The following is a 19,416-nucleotide window of genomic DNA, read 5'->3' on the forward strand; positions in this document are numbered from 1 at the left end:
ATTATGGAAGCCCAGGTATAGGCTATAGGCTGTTTGCAGAGGTGGATTTTGTTGTCACAAGCTCTCGACCTGTGTGGTGTGTGAGGAGACATAGCCACACCCTTCTGACCGGCATTTAGAAGGGAATGGAACAGAACCTTGTCTTCACAGCTTTGCTTTTGTACTATGCTTGTTACCAGAAGACGTCACTGTGGGGTACATAACAAAACTTTAAAATGATATGATTAACGGCCCATTTTTACTTCCTTACGTACATAATATGTATGTCCGTTTCAAGCTAAGACAGCTGTCTGAAGTTAAACCACTTCTTTCTCTGCATCATGTTGAGATTTTAATCCATGCTTTTATTTCTAATCACTTAGACTATTGCAACACACTTTACGCTGGGCTCAGTCAGACCTCTCTTGATGATCTGCAGCTGGTCCAAAATGCTGCAGCTCAACTTTTAACTGGCAATAAAAAACGAGAGCCCATTATTCCAGTCTTGACTTTCCTTCACTGGCTACCTGTTTGTTTTAAAGTTGGCTTTAAAATTCTTTTATTTGGTTTTGAGTGCCACCACAGCCTCACCCCACAGTATCTGTCAGACCTCATTCAACCACACACACCGTCACTTTCCCTCAGGTCAGCAGATCGCCCACGTATTCAGCAGGTAACTGGACCCAGACTGTAGAACCAGTTACCTCCACGTATTCAGCAGGTAACTGGACCTAAACTGTGGAACCGGTTACCTCCACGTATTCAGCAGGTAACTGGACCCAGACCGTGGAACCGGTTGCCTCCATGTATTCAGCAGGTAACTGGACCCAGACCGTGGAACCGGTTGCCTCCATGTATTCAGCAGGTAACTGGACCCAGACTGTGGAACCAGTTACCTCCATGTATTCAGCAGGTAACTGGACCCAGACCGTGGAACCGGTTACCTCCACGTATTCAGCAGGTAACTGGACCCAGACCGTGGAACCGGTTGCCTCCATGTATTCAGCAGGTAACTGGACCCAGACTGTGGAACCGGTTACCTCCATGTATTGAGGAGGTGACTAGACCTGGACAGTTTCTGTAACATCTAGTTCACCGGCAGAACTGTTGATGGATAATGGATTTTTGTTGATGGATTTTTCGGTTTGTGGTGTTTGAGAAAGGTGGTGTTTTCTCACTAGGGTGGTGTTGAGATGACAATAATCTTAATCTTCTAGACGGCTAACTGTTGTGAAACAACTTGTTTTGACATAATCTATTTTGATCCAAGTCTTTGGGATTCTGTTTTTACCTGTCAGACTGACACGCCCCTTCTGCTATTTAAAAGGACATTTCTATCTGAATTCACACATTAACCTCGGCTGTTTGTGGAAAACCATACTCTAGTTGTCACGATGAAGATCGCCTTTCTCCTGATTCTGGCTGTAGCAGCAGTGGCAGTAAGAGGTGAGCAGATGGTTTCAGAACTCAGATATTGAAGCCTGTCAGATAGACTATCAGCTAAGGCATTTTTCTGGATTTTTAACAATAAAAATGTGGTCTGGTTTTGTCTTTGTGCAGCAGGAAGACATCAGCATCATGACCACGATGATGATCGTGAGTAACCAGACTTTAATATAAACATTTTCAGTATGTCCAAGAGTAGGACAAAAGTTTCAGACTCTTTCTTTGAGGGTCTTTGTACTTTTCAGACATTTTTTTTTTCAAAACTAAGAATAATAATAAAAAAATAAACAAACAAAAAAAAAGAAAAAAACAAAAACCACTTTCTTGATAAATTAAAAATCAGATAGCACCTGTTACACCTGTTTCTATAGATATGCGCCTCAATTTGATTTTTTTTTTAAATCAGAGAGAACTTGTGTGACCCAGAAGTTATCTCTGCTCATGTATGCTGTCCTAACTTCATGTTGAAAACTGTGCTGAACTAATTTAATCATCATAATTTATCCATACAGGATGCAATATTTCCTCACTGTGTTTCACATGTACATTAAGAAAATGAAAAAGGGTTCTATAATAAAAAAGGGAGCTGAATAGTCTACTCAACTCATGTTAAAGAGTCGTGATTTGTTAACCAGTCATAAACAGTCCAACTGCTTGATATCTATGGAAACAGGTGTAAACAGGGTAAGGTAGTAAGGTGGGTGGAGGTGAGGACATATTAAATATGTATTTATTATGATGATCAAATGGGTTCAAAGTAGTTTTTGGACATCAATCAGTTCAATTAAACTTAATTTGTATAGCACTAATTCACAACACGATACCAGGGAAACTGAACTGGCAGGTATTTATCCACTTCTAATATTTAATCTACTTGGAAAATGTATAAAGATGTAGGACATCACATAGTTCAACTTTTTTAAGGTATGTAATTGATTAACTCACATCTAAACTGGGGAAATATGACATAATTCAAACAATAAACTGGGCTGTGACTCACCAGAGAGGAGGAGTAAAGATGATGCTTCTAGTGGCTGTAATTCTGTAGAAGAAGTAGTTTTTCTAACAGGAAACAAATCTGGAGAAGGAAAAAGTAAAACTGTGGTGGACATTTACAAGAGGAAAATGTTTCAATTCAACTGCGTCAAATCTTCTGTTTAATTCAATTGTCCATCCTGAGCTGCATGAGATAAGAGAGACAAAAACTGGAAGAAAAATCTCCATCATAACCAGAACCAGGAACCAGTGGTAAGGACAGTAAAGAAGGATCAATAAGCATAATAACTCTAAGCCAGGAATATCTGCTTGGAAAAAAAAGAGAAACAATGACAACAGTGTCACATGGAGAGTAAAGAGAGCAGAGAGGAGCCCAGTGCATCATGGGATGTCCCCCAGAAGTCTCTAGTTTTAGCAGCAAAACTAAAGGGATGCATAAGGGTCACCAAGCCAGATTTATCACAGCATACATAGATCAGAGATAACTTCCAAGTCGCGTGACTTGTCTCAGATGAAAAACCCTTTTTGAAAACTGAAGTAAAAAAGTCAGGGCCCCTGGAGGGCGATGGGCAGATCAGATGTTCCAGACAAAAACAGGATTATATTTATTATAGATAATGCAGAGTCAAAGCATGCGGGAGAAAAGATCTAGAAAGAGTTTAAGGATCAGACCAGAGTCAATCATCCTGCTGAGGCTGAGGAAGGGTGGAGGTGACCAACACCACCAATCCCAGGATTAGCATTGCTCCATGCTGACTGAAACACCCTGATGGAGTAACACCTCAGTGTGTCATTATTTCTCCTCCCGTCTGAGGTTTATGCGGGAACTGATCCCACCACCACCCTGCAGAGGAATCTCTGCATCCACAATGTTTTCTTTAAAGATTCCAGTTTCTGTCGCGTATGATGAAAACTCCTGGGCTGAACTGATGAACTGTTGCTTCATTAAGTCAATGTGACAACATGACTGTATAAGTACAGTCCATTTACCATTAAAAAAAATCATTCTTGGATAATGCATAATAATCTACGTTACATACAGTAGTTCAAGGTTTTTAAGGTATCTTGTGCTCAGAAGTCTCACGTCTTCAGTGGTCAGCAACTGGGCCAAAGCTGGCTCACCACCAACAATATTTGACCTGCCTGTGAAACTGCCTGTTTAGCGGTGAAGGTATTTATCAATAAACACCACACAGTTCTGCTAGCTCCAGCAGAGTCCCTTAACCCTAACCCCTAATCCTAACCCTTTCACCCAGGAGGAATCACCTCTCCTCCACCTCCCAATTTCGGTTTGGAGGTGAAAGCAGGAAAGTTCACCAGCTGTTTCTGTCTGAGTTTTCCCTGATAATGGTGGCAGCAGTGGAGGTTATTAAACTGTTAAAGAAATGTTGCACTTCAGGAGCAAAAAGGCATTTTGGCACACCATTCAGCTGGTCAGAAAAAATTGGCCCAGGTCAAATTAGTTTCCAAACTATGCTCTATAACATTAACGCTTTGGGGTTTTTTTTTCTGTTTGTCTGTTTTGTTTTTTTTTTCTCTACTTTTTTCACAGGTAGTACGTGAAACTGATAACGATAAACTGGGCTGTGTAGAGTCACCAAAAAAAAAAGGGGGGGGTAAAAAATGAAAAAAAGGGTTGCTGTAATTTAGTAGAAGTAGTAAAAAAAAAGTTTTTTATCACTGTGTTGACTGCATAAGTTTCTCCATCATCTGATGAATCTTCTTGAAGACGGACATGAAGGTGGTGTAAAATCTGTTTTTATCACTGTGTTGTAGGAAACTCCAATGGGACCAGACCAATCAGACCCCATGGAGAAGGTAAGTACTCAGACTGTATTTAGCCCGTAATGCACCTTCATGGGCCAAATGTGTACTTTTCGCTTATTTTGTGTTTTTGATTCAATATTGGCTTCAGTTTAAAGGATAAATATATGAACAGTGACTGGAATTTTTACATTATTATTATGTTTAATGATTATGATTATGATCCCTTTATTTAAATTTGTATTGAATAGCAGACAAGCATAATGCCAAGTTTCTTTACCTTGGGACCAATTTGATCCCAGAGATTCCAGTTAATGTTGCATAGAAACTCCATCTCCTGTCATCTGGGCTGATACTTCATTGTGTAAAAACATGGGAATCTGGACTAAAATTAGACCACAAGTTATACAAGCCAGGTTGCACTTCAGGAGCAAAAAGACCAGACGGAAAGGCAAGGAGAATAACTTGTATTGTTACTGTGGGCGTGGTGTTTTGTTCACCTGCCAAAGAAGCTGCCCCAGGTTCCAGTCCTGAGGTCTTCCTGATCCATTTTTTCATCTACTTGCTGAGATATATATATATATCTATATATATAGATATATAGATATATATATAATTTTGGCACAGCGTTCAGTTGGTCAGAAAAATTTGGTCCCAAGCCAAATCAGTTGCAAAGCCATGCTCTACAACACGAGTACTTTTGTTTTTGTTTTTTTTTTCCCCACTACTTTTTTAACAGGTAGTACGTGAGACTAAAATAGTCATGTGACTGAATATGAACGATAAACTGGGCTGTGTAGAGTCACCAAAAAAAAAGGGGGTAAAAAATGAAAAAAAGGGTTGCTGTAATTTAGTAGAAGAAGAAATAGTAAAAAAGTTTTTATTAACTGTGTTGACTGCAGAGGTTTCTCCATCATCTGATGAATCTTCTTGCAGACGGACATGAAAGTGGTGTAAAATCTGTTTTTATCACTGTGTTGTAGGAAACTCCAATGGGACCAGACCAATCAGACCCATCAGACCCAATGGTAAGTGTGAAGACTGTATTTACTGTAAGACTGTAAGACACTGGACTACTGTAACAACGCAATTTCCCTTCGGGGATAAATAAAGTTGTCTGTCTGTCTGTCTGTCTGTCTGTCTGTCTGTCTTAACCCTCAATGCCCCTTCAAGGACCAAATGTGTACTTTCCGCTTATTTTGTGTTTTTGATTCAATATTGGCTTCAGTTTAAAGGATAAATGTATGAACATTGACTGGAATTTTTACATTATTATTATGTTTAATGCTTATGATTATGATCCCTTTATTTAAATTTGTATTGAATAGCAGACAAGCATAATGCCAAGTTTCTTTACCTTGGGACCAATTTGATCCCAGAGATTCCAGTTAATGTTGCATAGAAACTCCATCTCCTGTCATCTGGGCTGATACTTCATTGTGTAAAAACATGGGAATCTGGACTAAAATTAGACCACAAATTATACTAGCCAGGTTGCACTTCAGGAGCAAAAATGATCAGACGGAAAGGCAAGGAGAATAACTTGTATTGTTACTGTGGGCGTGGTGTTTTGTTCACCTGCCAAAGAAGCTGCCCCAGGTTCCAGTCCTGAGGTCTCCCTGATCCATTTTTTCATCTACTTGCTGAGATATATATATATCTATATATATATAGATATATATATATATATATCTATATATATATATAATTTTGGCACAGTATTCAGTTGGTCAGAAAAATTTGGTCCCAAGCCAAATCAGTTGCAAAGCCATGCTCTACAACACGAGTACTTTTGTTTTTGTTTTTTTTTTCCCCACTACTGTTTTAACAGGTAGTACGTGAGACTAAAAAAGTCATGTGACTGAATATGAATGATAAATTGGGCTGTGTAGAGTCACCAAAAAATTATGTTTCTAGTTGCTTTAATTTAGTAGAAGAAGTAGTAGTAAAAAAGTTTTTATTAACTGTGTTGACTGCAGAAGTTTCTCCATCATCTGATGAATCTTCTTGCAGACGGACATGAAGGTGGTGTAAAATCTGTTTTTATCACTGTGTTGTAGGAAACTCCAATGGGACCAAACCAATCAGACCCCATGGAGAAGGTAAGTACTCAGACTGTATTTAAACCTTTATGCACCTTCAAGGACCAAATGTGTACTTTCCACGTATTTTGTGTTTTTGATTAATTTTCTGCTTCAGTTTAAAGGATAAATATATGAACAGTGACTGGAATTTTTACATTATTATTATGTTTAATGATTATGATTATGATCCCTTTATTTAAATTTGTATTGAATAGCAGACAAGCATAATGCCAAGTTTCTTTACCTTGGGACCAATTTGATCCCAGAGATTCCAGTTAATGTTGCATAGAAACTCCATCTCCTGTCATCTGGGCTGATACTTCATTGTGTAAAAACATGGGAATCTGGACTAAAATTAGACCACAAATTATACAAGCCAGGTTGCACTTCAGGAGCAAAAAGACCAGACGGAAAGGCAAGGAGAATAACTTGTATTGTTACTGTGGGCGTGGTGTTTTGTTCACCTGTCAAAGAAGCTGCCCCAGGTTCCAGTCCTGAGGTCTCCCTGATCCATTTTTTCATCTACTTGCTGAGATATATATATATATATATATATATATATATATATATATATATATATATATATATATATTTATATGTATATAATTTTGGCACAGTATTCAGTTGGTCAGAAAAATTTGGTCCCAAGCCAAATCAGTTGCAAAGCCATGCTCTACAACACGAGTACTTTTGTTTTTGTTTTTTTTTTTCCCCACTACTTTTTTAACAGGTAGTACGTGAGACTAAAATAGTCATGTGACTGAATATGAACGATAAACTGGGCTGTGTAGAGTCACCAAAAAAAGGGGGGGGTAAAAAATGATAAAAAGGGTTGCTGTAATTTAGTAGAAGAAGAAATAGTAAAAAAGTTTTTATTAACTGTGTTGACTGCAGAGGTTTCTCCATCATCTGATGAATCTTCTTGCAGACGGACATGAAGGTGGTGTAAAATCTGTTTTTATCGCTGTGTTGTAGGAAACTCCAATGGGACCAGACCAATCAGACCCATCAGACCCAATGGTAAGTGTGAAGACTGTATTTAACCCTCAATGCCCCTTCAAGGACCAAATGTGTACTTTCCGCTTATTTTGTATTTTGGATTCAATATCAGCTTCAGTTTAAAGGATAAATGTATGAACATTGACAAGAATTTTTACATTATTATCATGTTTAATGATTATGATCCCTTTATTTAAATTTGTATTGGAGACAAGCATAATGCCAAGTTTGATCCCAGAGATTCCAGTTAATGTTGCATAGAAACTCCGTCTCCTGTCATCTGGGCTGAACTACTTGTATAAAAACATGGGAAGCTGCACTGAAATTAGACCACAAATTATGCAAGATAGTTATAAAAAATAGCCACACAGCACAGTTGGCAAACCAATCCTGAGCATTCAGCAAATATGTTGAAACACAGCTCAGACTAACCTTAACACTGGTTTCATTTCAAAAATGTCTCCCAAGCCTTGTTGTTTATTCCAAAGAAATGTTCCCTCCTCCACAGAAACCCATCATGACAAGGAGGCTAAACGACCTAAACGTTGGAGCGGTAAGCTAACAAAGCCTTTTACAACATACTGAGCAAGACAAACTCCTTATTAAATGGAATTTGTTTAATGAATAAAACAGACAGATGTCAGATTTGAGAGGGAATTTCATGTTTTTCTTCCTATAAGAACCACAAATACAAAACACCAAAGCAAAGGACGTGTTTTTCAACCTCATGTTTGTGTAGCCAACCGGCTCCAATATGAGCGTATTCAAATAATGAGTTTACGTATTTCACATACTTGCTTGTGTACCACACTAGTTACTGGAGGATTTCACTACTGCCACAATAACAAACTCAGATCACATAGAGTTGTCAAATTTGTATATTGTAAACAAAATGGTAACCATGGTAACCACAGGGGAGGTTAGCATTTGGCTAATTTTTAGCTCATGTCTGAAAAAACAAAGCAGCAGCATCGTAAGGCCTCTAAACCGAACATGTTGTGACAATAACAAGCATGTGTTGGTCCTTCGTAGCGAATTTAAAACTTGGTCAACAACTTTTGCTTTGAAATTTTCCATAAATTTTTACCGCTGTCAACCTGTGAGTTAACATCCAGTTAAACTGGGCCCTACACTGCCCCTACTGGTTACTCACATAATGCATCTGGTGAATGCATAGCGCTAATTTCTGAGAACATGTACGAATGACCCTTCAAAAAGACACAAAATACATGAACCGGCCATGATAAATGTGCATATGTAATAAAAAGCAAGTATATTCTGGACCTTACTGTGAAGTTTAACAACCTTCTTCTGTGATGAGGGTGCTAACGTGATGTGTTTCCAACAGGGACCAGCTTCTTTGATTTCCTCCGTGGTAAAGGTAGTAAAGGTGCGTGATGCTCATTGACAGTCCTTAAACTTCCTCCTGGTTCAGTAATTACTGCAGTCAGTCTTTACAAAGTTTAGTGTCTTCTTTACTTTCAACATATGAGGTTTCATGTATTTCAGGTTGTTTTACTAATCAGTTGTGTTCACATGCAGGCTTCCTAGTTTTACACCCTAATATACAAATAGAATAACCCTTTAAAGCCTGACCCTAGATAGATAGATAGATAGATAGATAGATAGATAGATAGATAGATAGATAGATAGATAGATAGATAGATAGATAGATAGATAGATGGATGGACAGACAGACAGACAGACAGACAGACAGACAGACAGACAGACAGACAGACAGACAGACAGACAGACAGACAGACAGACAGACAGATAGTTTTTGATAGCAATTCAAAGCTTAAATCTTTCCTGGATAATGTATAAGAATCTATGATATCACATATCAAAATTACTTTTAAAACTTAAATCTGGACTCAGCATGAGCAATAAACTCATGGACATCACCTCCATGGAGAATGGGGGTGTTTAAAACACACACTTTTTTGAGAAGGTTCCCCACCTGCACTTTTCCCACAGTTTTTATTAGACTTGTGACAGCCCAGCTGCATTTTGCACCAACATATCTGCTCTAGTAGCTCTCTGGTTGTCTCTGTTGGTGCTACCATGGCTGTCAGTGATCAGCTGATCTGCTTTTATTCATCATTAGTTCATCATTTAGCTGAGAAGGAGGAAACTCGCTGTTCATGCTTCACACCGTCACATATTCACCCCAAAATGTTGTATTTGGCAGGACCTTCTCTAACACAGTAGCTGACAGATTATAGAAAGGATTTGTATTTCAACTATGGAGGGGCGGGTCTAGAAAATATCTGATTGGGGTCTAGACAGGAGCACTGACCAGGAAAAGGGGGCACAAATGAGACCTTTTTTGGGCCTAGATTTTATGAAATATTGAACTGATTATTACAACTCAAGTGATCATCTAATGTAAAAAAAAGTGAAGAAAAACTTGTAAAACAAGCAGTCAATGATCTATTTTATCAGCAGGTGTTGACTTTGAGTGATGGTGCTGTAGGACTTTTATCACTGCTGCACAAACACTCACACTTCAGTAATAAAGGAAAAACCTGTTTTTAGCCAGATAATCAGTTTTATCAGAGTTTCTTCATTAATGTTGCTGTTTAACTTCAGTCGTCACATCGGCTGGTTTTATGACAGAAATTATCTCCAAGGAGACAGTCGGTGAGACAATGATACATGAATTCTGAATTAAGATCTAGAACATGGTAGAGATGATTTAGAACAACATACAGAAGTACATAACATGCTGCATTTACTGACCATTGGACATCTGATGTTTACCCAAGGGAATTTCAGGGAATATTTGTGGCATTGGCTTATTCTGTTGAAACAATACACTAAAAATATATATATATATATATATATATATATATATATATATATGTTTTTCATATATTAACATGTGATATGTCAAAATGATTCTACTGCAGAACATATCCACCAGGGGGCAGCAGACAAATGTCAGATTGTATTCAACAAGGGTCTGAGCAAAGCTTTTACCATTAAGCTATGCAAGAGGTCTCAGAAACTGCGTCTTTCAAGAATGATACATATGGCTTTAATGGTTTAAAGTCAAAGTCCTGCTTTTAAAGTCTCACTTCAGAAAATGTATAGAAGATTTTTTTTCTATTAATTTCTAGATCAGAGTTTCTAGCAACATCATATCTTTCTTATTAGTTATGTGACACAGGAAGTGGTGATCAGCCTAGCTCAAAGATACTCAATCCTGGTCCTCTAGGGTTGATGTCCTGCAGGTTTTAGAAGTTTTACTGCTGCAAGAGCTCTAATTCAGACTCAGACTTGTGCAGAACCAGATGTCAGTCTGCTAACTACTCACTGATTTGAGTCAGGTATATTGCATTAGGGAAACTTTTAAAACCTGCCACTGGCCGACAGGAACAGGATTGAGGATCACTTACTGAGCGCATTGTAGACCAGAGTCTTCAGTTTTTCATCTGCTTGACCATGTAGAAGCTGGGCTGAAACAGCAGGAAGTTACAGATACCAGGGAACAGAACTGACAGGTATTTATCTTATTTAAAGGGGAGGCTGTAGCTCAGGGAAACAGCGGTTGTTTGTAAATTGGAAGGTTGGTGGTTCAATCCAGACAACATATCACAGTATCATTTGGCAAGATACTGAACCCCACAATGACTAGAATGTGTTCATTTGTGTGTGATTGTAAAAAAAAATGGTCCTAGGAAGTGCTGTTTGAGTGTGTGTGAATGGGTCAATGTGACTTGTTTTGAGTGGTCAGCATGACTAGAAAATCATTATAAAAGGACAGTCTATTTACCATTCAAATACCAAATCATTCTTGAATAACGCGTAATAATCTATAACATTACATGGCTCAAGGTTTTCAAGGTATCTGGTGATCAGATGTCTCACATCTTCCTCTATAACGAACAAAAAACAAAAGTAAAGATTATGTTTCTGGTTGCTGTAATTCAATAGAAGAAATAGTAAAAACATTATATCACTGTGTTGCAGGAAGTCCTTTGGAGACCAAACCGACCAGACCCAGTGAAGGAGGTATGTGCTTAGACTATATCTAAACTTCAACTCACTTATTTACCAGAGCTTCATGTTTGTTTTGTGCAACAGGAAACAAACCTACAGGAGGAAAAACTACAACAGTGGGGGACATCTGCAGCAGAAAAATGTTTAAATTAATCACACTCGAGCAGTTTTTGATAGCAATTCAAAGCTTAAATCTTTACTGGATAATGTATAGGAATCTATGTCATCACATATCTAAATTATTTTTAAACTCACATCTGGACTATGAAAATACTCAGACAATCCTCCTGTCCAATATTAGTTATTTTGGTTTATTTGACCACCACTTTTTTCACTTGAAGAATCCTGCAAAACTCAAATGACTTTTGCAGGATTCTTCTACTAATTTCCAGATCTGAGTTTCTTGTGATGTCATATTCTCATTAGTTCTCTGAAACAGGAAGTGGTGGTCAGCCTAGCTCAAGGATACTCAGTCCTGGACTTCGAGGGCAAGTGTCCCACAGGTTTGAGAAAGTTTCCTTCTGGAACAGATCTAATTCAGACTCAGACTTGTGCAGAGCTTGATGTCAAGCTCTGTTACCCGGGCGCAGATACCAGGGAACAGAACTGATAGATATTTGTCCAATTCAAAGGGACAGCTGTGGCTCAGGGAAACAGCGGTTGTCTGTCAATTGGAAGGTTAGTGGTTTGATCCAGACAACATATCACAGTATCCTTTGGCAAGATACTGAACCCCACAATGAGTCAGATGTACTCATCAGTGTGTGATTGTGAGAAGGTCCTAGAAAGTGCTGTATAAGTGTGTGTTAATGGGTCAATGTGACTTGTTTTCAGTGGTCAGCATGACTAGAAAATCATTATAAAAGGACAGTCTATTTACCATTCAAATGCCAAATCATTCTTGAATAACGTGTAATAATCTATAAAATTACATGGCTCAAGGTTTTCAAGGTATTTGGTGATCAGATGTCTCACATCTTCCTCTATAATGAATAAAAAACAAAAGTAAAGATTATGTTACTAGTTGCTGTAAGTCAGTAGAAGAAGTAGTAAAAAGATGATATCACTGTTTTGCAGGAAGTCCTTTGGAGACCAAACCAACCAGACCCAGTGAAGGAGGTATGTGCTTAGACTATATCTAAACTTCAACTCACTTGTTCACCAGAGCTTCAGGTTTGTTTCCTGTTGCAGGAAACAAACCTAGAAGAGGAAAAACAACAGTGGGGGACATCTACAGCAGGAAAATGTTTAAATGAATCACATTTGAGCAGTTTTTGATAGCAATTCAAAACTTAAATCTTTCCTGGATAATGTATAGGAATCTATGACTTCACATTTATAAATTATTTTTAAAACTCACAACTGGACTTTGAAAATACTCAGACAATCCTCCTGTCCAACGTTAGTTATTCTGGTTTATTTGACCACCACTTTGCTCACTGGAATCCTGCAAAACTCACATGACTGTATACAAACCATTCTGTGTTTTTTTTTATATTAATTTGGACCTTTGGTTCAGCTATAGCAAAAACTGAACAGACATAGCTAATTAATAGTTGTGACTCTAATCCAATAAATCCAGTCCAATTTATTTATAGAGCACTTTAAAAAAAACAATGTTGACCAAAATACTGAACAATGAAGCAAAAAATCATTTAAAATTATTTACCTATAAATTCAGTCAAACAAAATACAGGCAAAAAACAATAAGTTAAAAATCATAAAGTAACCAAAAACAATATAAAACCTTAAAAAAACACAATAGCATCACCTCAGTTAGTGTTAAGAGCCAAAGAAAACACTGGTTTCCTCTTTAATTATGCTTTTAGAGTGTAAAGACATGTAAATGTTCCCTCTTTGTTCTGTTCAGAGAACAAGTTTCTCCATCATCTGATGAATCTTCTCGCAGACGGACATTAAGGTGGTGTAAAATCTGTTTTTATCACTGTGTTGCAGGAAACTCCAATTGGACCAAACCAACCAGACCCAGTGTAGGAGGTATGTGCTCAGACTGTATTTAACTCTCAGTGCACCTTCAAGTACCAAATGTGTACTTTCTGCTTATTTTGTGTTTTTGTCATTCTCAGTATCTGCTTCAGTTTAAAGGATAATCGTTTGAACATTGACCAGAATTTTTATTTTATGTTAAAAATTTCACAATCCCCTTTATTGATTTTTGTATACAATAGGAGACTTTACTTCGGGACTGATTTGGTCCCAGTGACTCTCATTATAAACACATATTTTTGATAAACTGTAATTCTCATATATAATATAAAAATTTGGATTTCTTATAACAAAAAGGGCATAAAACATGTGAAATATAACGTTTTACATTATATTTTTATATCGGTAGTTAGGTTTGAAGTTGTTAAAAAGATCTGATGTGAAAACAGTGAGAAAAAAAAAATGATATATCACATTTTTATTGCCACTTTTATGAGAGGTACCATTTTGGTACCCAAGGGTAAAAAATGTAAGTTTTTTAAGGTGCCTCAGGGGTTAAACTTCAACTCACTTAATTACTAGAGCTGTGGTCCTTTTATGTGCTCTTTTTTCCCCCCATATTTAGATGGATTTGGGTTCAACCTGGAAGATGCTCTTCATCCAGGTAAAAGCTATCATTAACACCTCATAGTAAAGCTGCATCGCCCTGAGAAAGCAGCCAGTGAGGGTGCTATATTTTGTCTTCTTAAGTGATGTAACAATTTGTCCATCTGAGACAACAAATAAAGACACAGAGAAGAAAAATTTGAGGTTTGGATCAACAAAAGGTCTCACTAACATCCTGTTTTTGTTGTAGGTCCTCAATCTTCCAAGCCCTATGCAGGAAGTAAGTACACCTTGAAGAAATGTCTAAAAACTAACAGGCAGATACCAAAATGTAGAAAAAACAGGAAGACTTTTCATAGCTTCTTCAGGTTGTTAAATTTGGAAACCTTGCTAAATTTAAACTTTGTGAATTGAGATTATTTATTTATCTTTAATTTCTAGAGGACACTGGATTCAAACTGGAAGACGCTCTTCGTCCAGGTAAAGCAAATTGTGGATATACAACCAAACCCAGAATAAGACATTATTCTTAATTAAATATAAAAAAATTCTACATGAACATATATCTAGATTATGTTTTCATGTATGCTTGCTTCAGTGTTATTTGGTGAATGTTACCTCATAGCTTAGCAGTTTCCAGAATCTGCTGCTTGTGACACCAGAACCAGTCAAAGTGAGTTTGAACAAGCAGTCGTCACATGTCACGGCCTCAGAGGGGAAGAGTCTGATGATTAAATGAAGGATTCATTAACAAAGAAACTTGAGAAAAAAAAGACAGGTTTCCTTTCCTTTAAGCTGCTTTCTGGAATCTGATTAAAAAAATGACAGATTTCTGGATAAAGAGCGCCACCATGAGGCTGTTTATACAGAAACAACTCCAACTCACATTGTTATTTTCTCAGCTCGTGTATCTTCAATCAGAACTCCTGCTTCCTTTTTATAATTAAATGTTCTCTTCCTGTACTCACAGCGGCAAAACCCACGGATAAACCCAGTGGAGGAGGTAAGACTGCAGACTCAACTCTTACGTATGAAAAACAAATCAGCATCCAAACCTAGAAGAGGCTTAATATTCTGGTCTCCTCCTCAGACTGCCCGGCCAGTGTGGTCCAGAAGCTGAGCACACTCATCGAGAACCAGAACCAGCAGCTGCGTCTGCTGGGGCTGCTGCTGGCTCGCACTTCCCCACCCGCCACTTCCCCACCTCCCACTTCCACATCCCCCACTTCCACATCCCCCACTTCCACATCCCCCACTTCCACATCCCCCACTTCCACAGTTGCTTTGGCATGAAAGTGACATCTTCGGTAATCCTGGATCTTTCCATATTTTCCTTACATAAAAAAATTTCCACTCTGGTTAATTACTTTTACTGACTAACGCTTCTATGTGTTTTTTAGACAAGAAGATCCCCTGCAGGATGACGCTGATGAAGATACCATCCTCATTTTTTTCTTGATAAGTTTAGAAGCATATAGGGGAAAAAAAATTAATCAAAATAAGTCAATCAGTTAAGTGGCAAAGATGAAAAGTACCTGAAAACAGATGTCAGATAAAGATGGCTGATGGAAGGAATGCTAACAAACATTAGCTGCTCAGAAGGGACAGACTGTTCAAAGATATTTGGTGATTCAATAAAAAATTATCATAGAAAACACCTGTGTGCATTAATTTGTAATAAATGCAATATTTGGTTTATTTCTGTCAATCGCTGGAGAAAACTGACTAAAAATTGAAGGACTGTCTATAAGGTTAGAAACAAAATAATTGTAATAATAATGTGTAACAAAATCAAAAGTCAGTAACTGGAAAACTTGATATGTCATTAAAAAATGTGTTTCTATCTAATCACTTTCTTAAGTAACTATCTTTTTATTCTGCTAGAATTACCATTTATATCCACTTGCCTTGGCATACACGGCAGTAGCCATATTTGCACAACCATTTTTACTACAGTGTCTGAATGGACAAACAACTCTGTTTGTGGACTGAGAACGTAGATAGCAGTTATGGCTCAGTTATGACACTGGCAAGTGTTGTGTGGGCCAGAAGTGGACCAGATATCAGTTGCCAGCCTGGCTTGGCAAGTCTCCTTTGGGCCACATGTGGCCCAGTTGTTGGTCTGGACATGGATTTTGGAAAGTATTTTGTGGATCAAAAGTGGTCCATATACAGAAAGCCTGCCTGTAAATAGATTATGGCAATTTCCTTGGCAGCCACATGTGGTGGCGTTTTGGCAGCTACACTCACATTTAGGCAACGGTGTAAAGCAAGGCCAAATTTGGGCCAAACATATTTTGATATCTGAGAACCCTCTAAGCTTTAACACTGCAGGACCGGCTTTGTTTGATAGGAATTAGAGCACCGTTTGGGATGATTAACACCTTATGGACCACAGAAGAAGACAGTTCACAGTACACAATACTGAAGTAGTTATCTGTAGAGTAGTCATCGATGCACCTGAGGACACTGGGTCCACTCAATGTTGACAGCGTGTCTATGTAATAAAGAATTTTGGCCACTGATGGCTACTGTACAGGCACAACTGAGCTTGGCATATGAAGTCATTGCTATGCCCATCTTTACCACTAAATGCCAGTAAATCTTACACACTGTGCCTTTAAGAATTGATCAGAAAGCAGATTTCATGCACAGGAACAGAAAAACAGACATTTCATACCAATACTTCACATTAATCTTTCTGTTATGTCCAGGGCGGGTGTGAGGCCCTGCTCTTTGACATGGACAGTCACACAGACACAGCTGTTCTAGTTCTACTGCTAACAAAATCCCGCTACCATGTGTTTTTATTAGGTAGAATAACACAACATACACATGCATATAGTTTCATGACTTTTTGCTTTTTATTTAAATAGGGGGGAAAAAATCAACTGTGTGTCTTTACATAAAATCAACTCAGTCCCTTTATTTTGGCATCTTGACATTTTAAACAAGTTAGGAGAATTTTAATTTATAAATAATGTTCATTTTCATTACAACTATACACAAGTTTACTGCACTGTAACTCTAACAAATGAGATCGACACACCATGCATAAATTGCACAGACACTGATCATGTCCAAGTCATTTTTCTTGCTTTCTTCACCACAAACTCAGCAATAAGATCTTAATAATCCAGTTTGGTTGCAATGTCCTTTTTCCCTTGATAGCAGGGCAAGCCTGCACAGTCTGTCCTGTGACATGGATGTACAGAAATAGTTTTTAATTAGTTTCAACTTTACAAGCTTCGCTTGCCAGATGTCACCGTTACTGAAAAAGCTAACAGGACCCTGAAGACAATCTCACACTTTTGGGAAAGTTCCTTTGATCCTTTAAGGTAACAAAGTGTTTTAAGTGATGTAGCTGTTCCCTCGGGATTATCTCTCCAAGTATCCTCAACTCAGTGATGAGGTCCACTGCATTTACATCCTGTGATTCGGACGTGCTCAGAGCATCACTCAGTCTTGTGCACTGTCTTTGCAGGTCAGTCGCCTCCATTTCATGCAGTTTGGTCAGATAAAAAAAAAAAAAAAAAATCCGAACATGTGGACAAACTCCTGCATTTGTTTAAAATGGAGAGCAGTGAAGGCCTGGTCCTCTATCACATTAAAATAGTCTGTTATGTATGCCTGCTCTGGGTCTGAAGTATATTCATTTTCATCATTTTGTGTGTTGCCTTATTACAGGTTCAGATCCATATCAGGTCTCTGTTGCAGAAGCTTTTGCAGACACAAATCCAGTGTCTCTGTATGTTTGCATAAAGTCAATTAATCCATCTAGCTGCGATAAGGCCAAGTCATGCTGCCTGTCCTCTGACTGGAGTGTCTTACTGACTGTCTTCAAGGCAAAATAAAAAGATATGATAAATTCAAAGCTTTGCATGATGGTAGTTGTTGCCACCACTTTAGCATATTCAGACCAGGAAGCTTTGGGCATCTGCTCAGCCACTGCAGCTCTGGAAGTGCCAATAAATTTATCCAGCAATCCCTGCAGTAAGTTATTAAATTATTCCTCCTTTTAATTTTTTTCCCTTTTCTCAGAACACAATTCGTTCTTATGAAATTGGTGGTGATCTCTTGCAGCTGACTTGTTAGCTTTCTCCCTCTTCCTTCTTCAGTGAAGCGTAACGTCATGAAAAACCCACTTAATTGGTTGGATTTGTTGTTTTGTTTGTTTGTTGACCTTGACAGAGACAGACAACATCATATATAACTAATGTATTTATTAAAAAAAAGAAATAAAGAAAAACAGCAGGATTGCTGCCACAAGGCCCCTTAGTAATGCAATGGTTCTGGATACGTCTCTGTGGGTCACACTAACTTTACCCCCACTTCCTTTTGTGGAAATTTGGTGAAAAGAGGAGTTCTATAAAACAGTTTTTACTGGAAGAACAAATTAATATCAGGGTGATTCAGTCACTCAGGAAATTGGAACAAATCTGATAGATTTATTCACTTGTAGCTTAACTCTTCATGTCTCCAAATTTGTGGCCACATAAATCAGAAATATGGAGATACATAATAAACTACTCTTTAATCAACATTTTTAAAAATAATTGTTCTAAAATTAAAAAATGAAATTGCAAGTTAAAAGGAGAACTTAAGTTTTTTTCTTCTCTAAATGGTCCGGTCCTTTTAACTTTTATGTGTAAATTAAGAGTCATTGCATGTTCGATGTATGCACACGGACGAGGTACAGTCCGTTGCGACAAAGCAAAGCTGCAAGACAGTGCTGGGGGCTCGCATCAGTCTGCATAAATACATATTTCTCTCTCTCTCTTTTTGGTGTGTTTTTGTTTTAAATATTTTTTTCACGTTAACGTGCTTTATAAATAGACAAACACCAAACGGAAAGGCCTTATTTATCTTAAGAGGGAGAGAAACGTAGGTTTAAGTTACTAACAATTACATTTAATAAAGCACTGTCTTGCAGCTTTGCTTTGTCGCAACGGACTGTACCTCGTCCGTGTGCATACATCGAACATGCAATGACTCTTAATCTACACATAAAAAGTTAAAAGCATTCATAAAAGCGCATGCCGAAATTAATAAACGTTATTAACAAACAGTATTTTACTTACTTCTCCGGCTGCCTCCTAAAATCTCCAACTTCCCATCTGTTTGGACTGAAACTTGGTGTAGCTAACTTCCGGTGGTAAAATCTTAAAAAAAAAAAAAAAAAAAAAAAAGACAACTTCCGTTGTGGCTTATTGTGTTGTGTTGCGGTTTATTTTGTAGTGTTGTGGTTTATTGTGTTGTGTTGCGGTTTATTTTGTAGTGTTGTGGTTTATTGTGTTGTGTTGCGGTTTATTTTGTAGTGTTGTGGTTTATTGTGTTGTGTTGCGGTTTATTTTGTAGTGTTGTGGTTTATTGTGTTGTGTTGCGGTTTATTTTGTAGTGTTGTGGCTTATTGTGTTGTGTTGCGGTTTATTTTGTAGTGTTGTGGTTTATTGTGTTGTGTTGCGGTTTATTTTGTAGTGTTGTGGTTTATTGTGTTGTGTTGCGGTTTATTTTGTAGTGTTGTGGCTTATTGTGTTGTGTTGCGGTTTATTTTGTAGTGTTGTGGTTTATTGTGTTGTGTTGCGGTTTA

The 19,416-nt window shown here is 37.8% G+C and overlaps 2 protein-coding genes across 6 annotated transcripts in view; one reads left to right on the plus strand and one right to left on the minus strand.

The window, feature by feature from the left end:
* dhrsx (dehydrogenase/reductase (SDR family) X-linked) overlaps positions 1-18,968 on the minus strand; it is a 37,910-nt gene extending 18,942 nt beyond the window's left edge. Inside the window, exons 1-3 of the mRNA XM_041978850.1 lie at positions 18,908-18,968; positions 14,445-14,550; positions 2,426-2,503 (exon numbers count right to left, since the gene is read on the minus strand). The gene's annotated coding sequence lies outside the window, so the exon portion shown is untranslated. The remainder of the gene's footprint in view (positions 1-2,425; positions 2,504-14,444; positions 14,551-18,907) is intronic.
* LOC121635597 (wiskott-Aldrich syndrome protein homolog 1-like) lies at positions 1,317-15,306 on the plus strand. Of its 5 annotated transcripts, none has more exons than XM_041978862.1 (17): positions 1,317-1,425; positions 1,540-1,575; positions 4,198-4,239; positions 5,169-5,213; positions 6,246-6,287; positions 7,245-7,289; positions 7,777-7,821; positions 8,617-8,658; positions 11,244-11,285; positions 12,351-12,392; positions 13,230-13,271; positions 13,846-13,884; positions 14,077-14,106; positions 14,268-14,306; positions 14,797-14,829; positions 14,917-15,133; positions 15,227-15,306. In XM_041978862.1, exons 1-16 carry the CDS (start codon positions 1,374-1,376, stop codon positions 15,117-15,119), a joined length of 819 nt encoding a protein of 272 aa, XP_041834796.1. In that variant the 5' UTR covers positions 1,317-1,373; the 3' UTR covers positions 15,120-15,133; positions 15,227-15,306. The 5 variants fall into 5 exon arrangements, with proteins under 5 accessions (XP_041834796.1, XP_041834799.1, XP_041834800.1 ...); XM_041978864.1 differs by having other exon boundaries at positions 1,352-1,425; positions 1,543-1,575; XM_041978865.1 differs by lacking the exon at positions 8,617-8,658.
* Positions 18,969-19,416: the final 448 nt, after the last annotated feature.

The sequence above is a fragment of the Melanotaenia boesemani genome, chromosome 24, assembly GCF_017639745.1.
Source record: "Melanotaenia boesemani isolate fMelBoe1 chromosome 24, fMelBoe1.pri, whole genome shotgun sequence".
In the NCBI taxonomy this organism is placed as follows: domain Eukaryota; kingdom Metazoa; phylum Chordata; class Actinopteri; order Atheriniformes; family Melanotaeniidae; genus Melanotaenia; species Melanotaenia boesemani.

Coding starts and splice junctions, on each gene's coding strand:
- LOC121635597 (XM_041978862.1), top strand. CDS start 1,374: ATGAAGATCGCCTTTCTCCTGATTCTGGCTGTAGCAGCAGTGGCAGTA. Junction 7,290..7,776: donor CAGACCCATCAGACCCAATG/GTAAGTGTGAAG, acceptor CCTCCTCCACAG/AAACCCATCATGACAAGGAG. Junction 14,307..14,796: donor GGAAGACGCTCTTCGTCCAG/GTAAAGCAAATT, acceptor CTGTACTCACAG/CGGCAAAACCCACGGATAAA.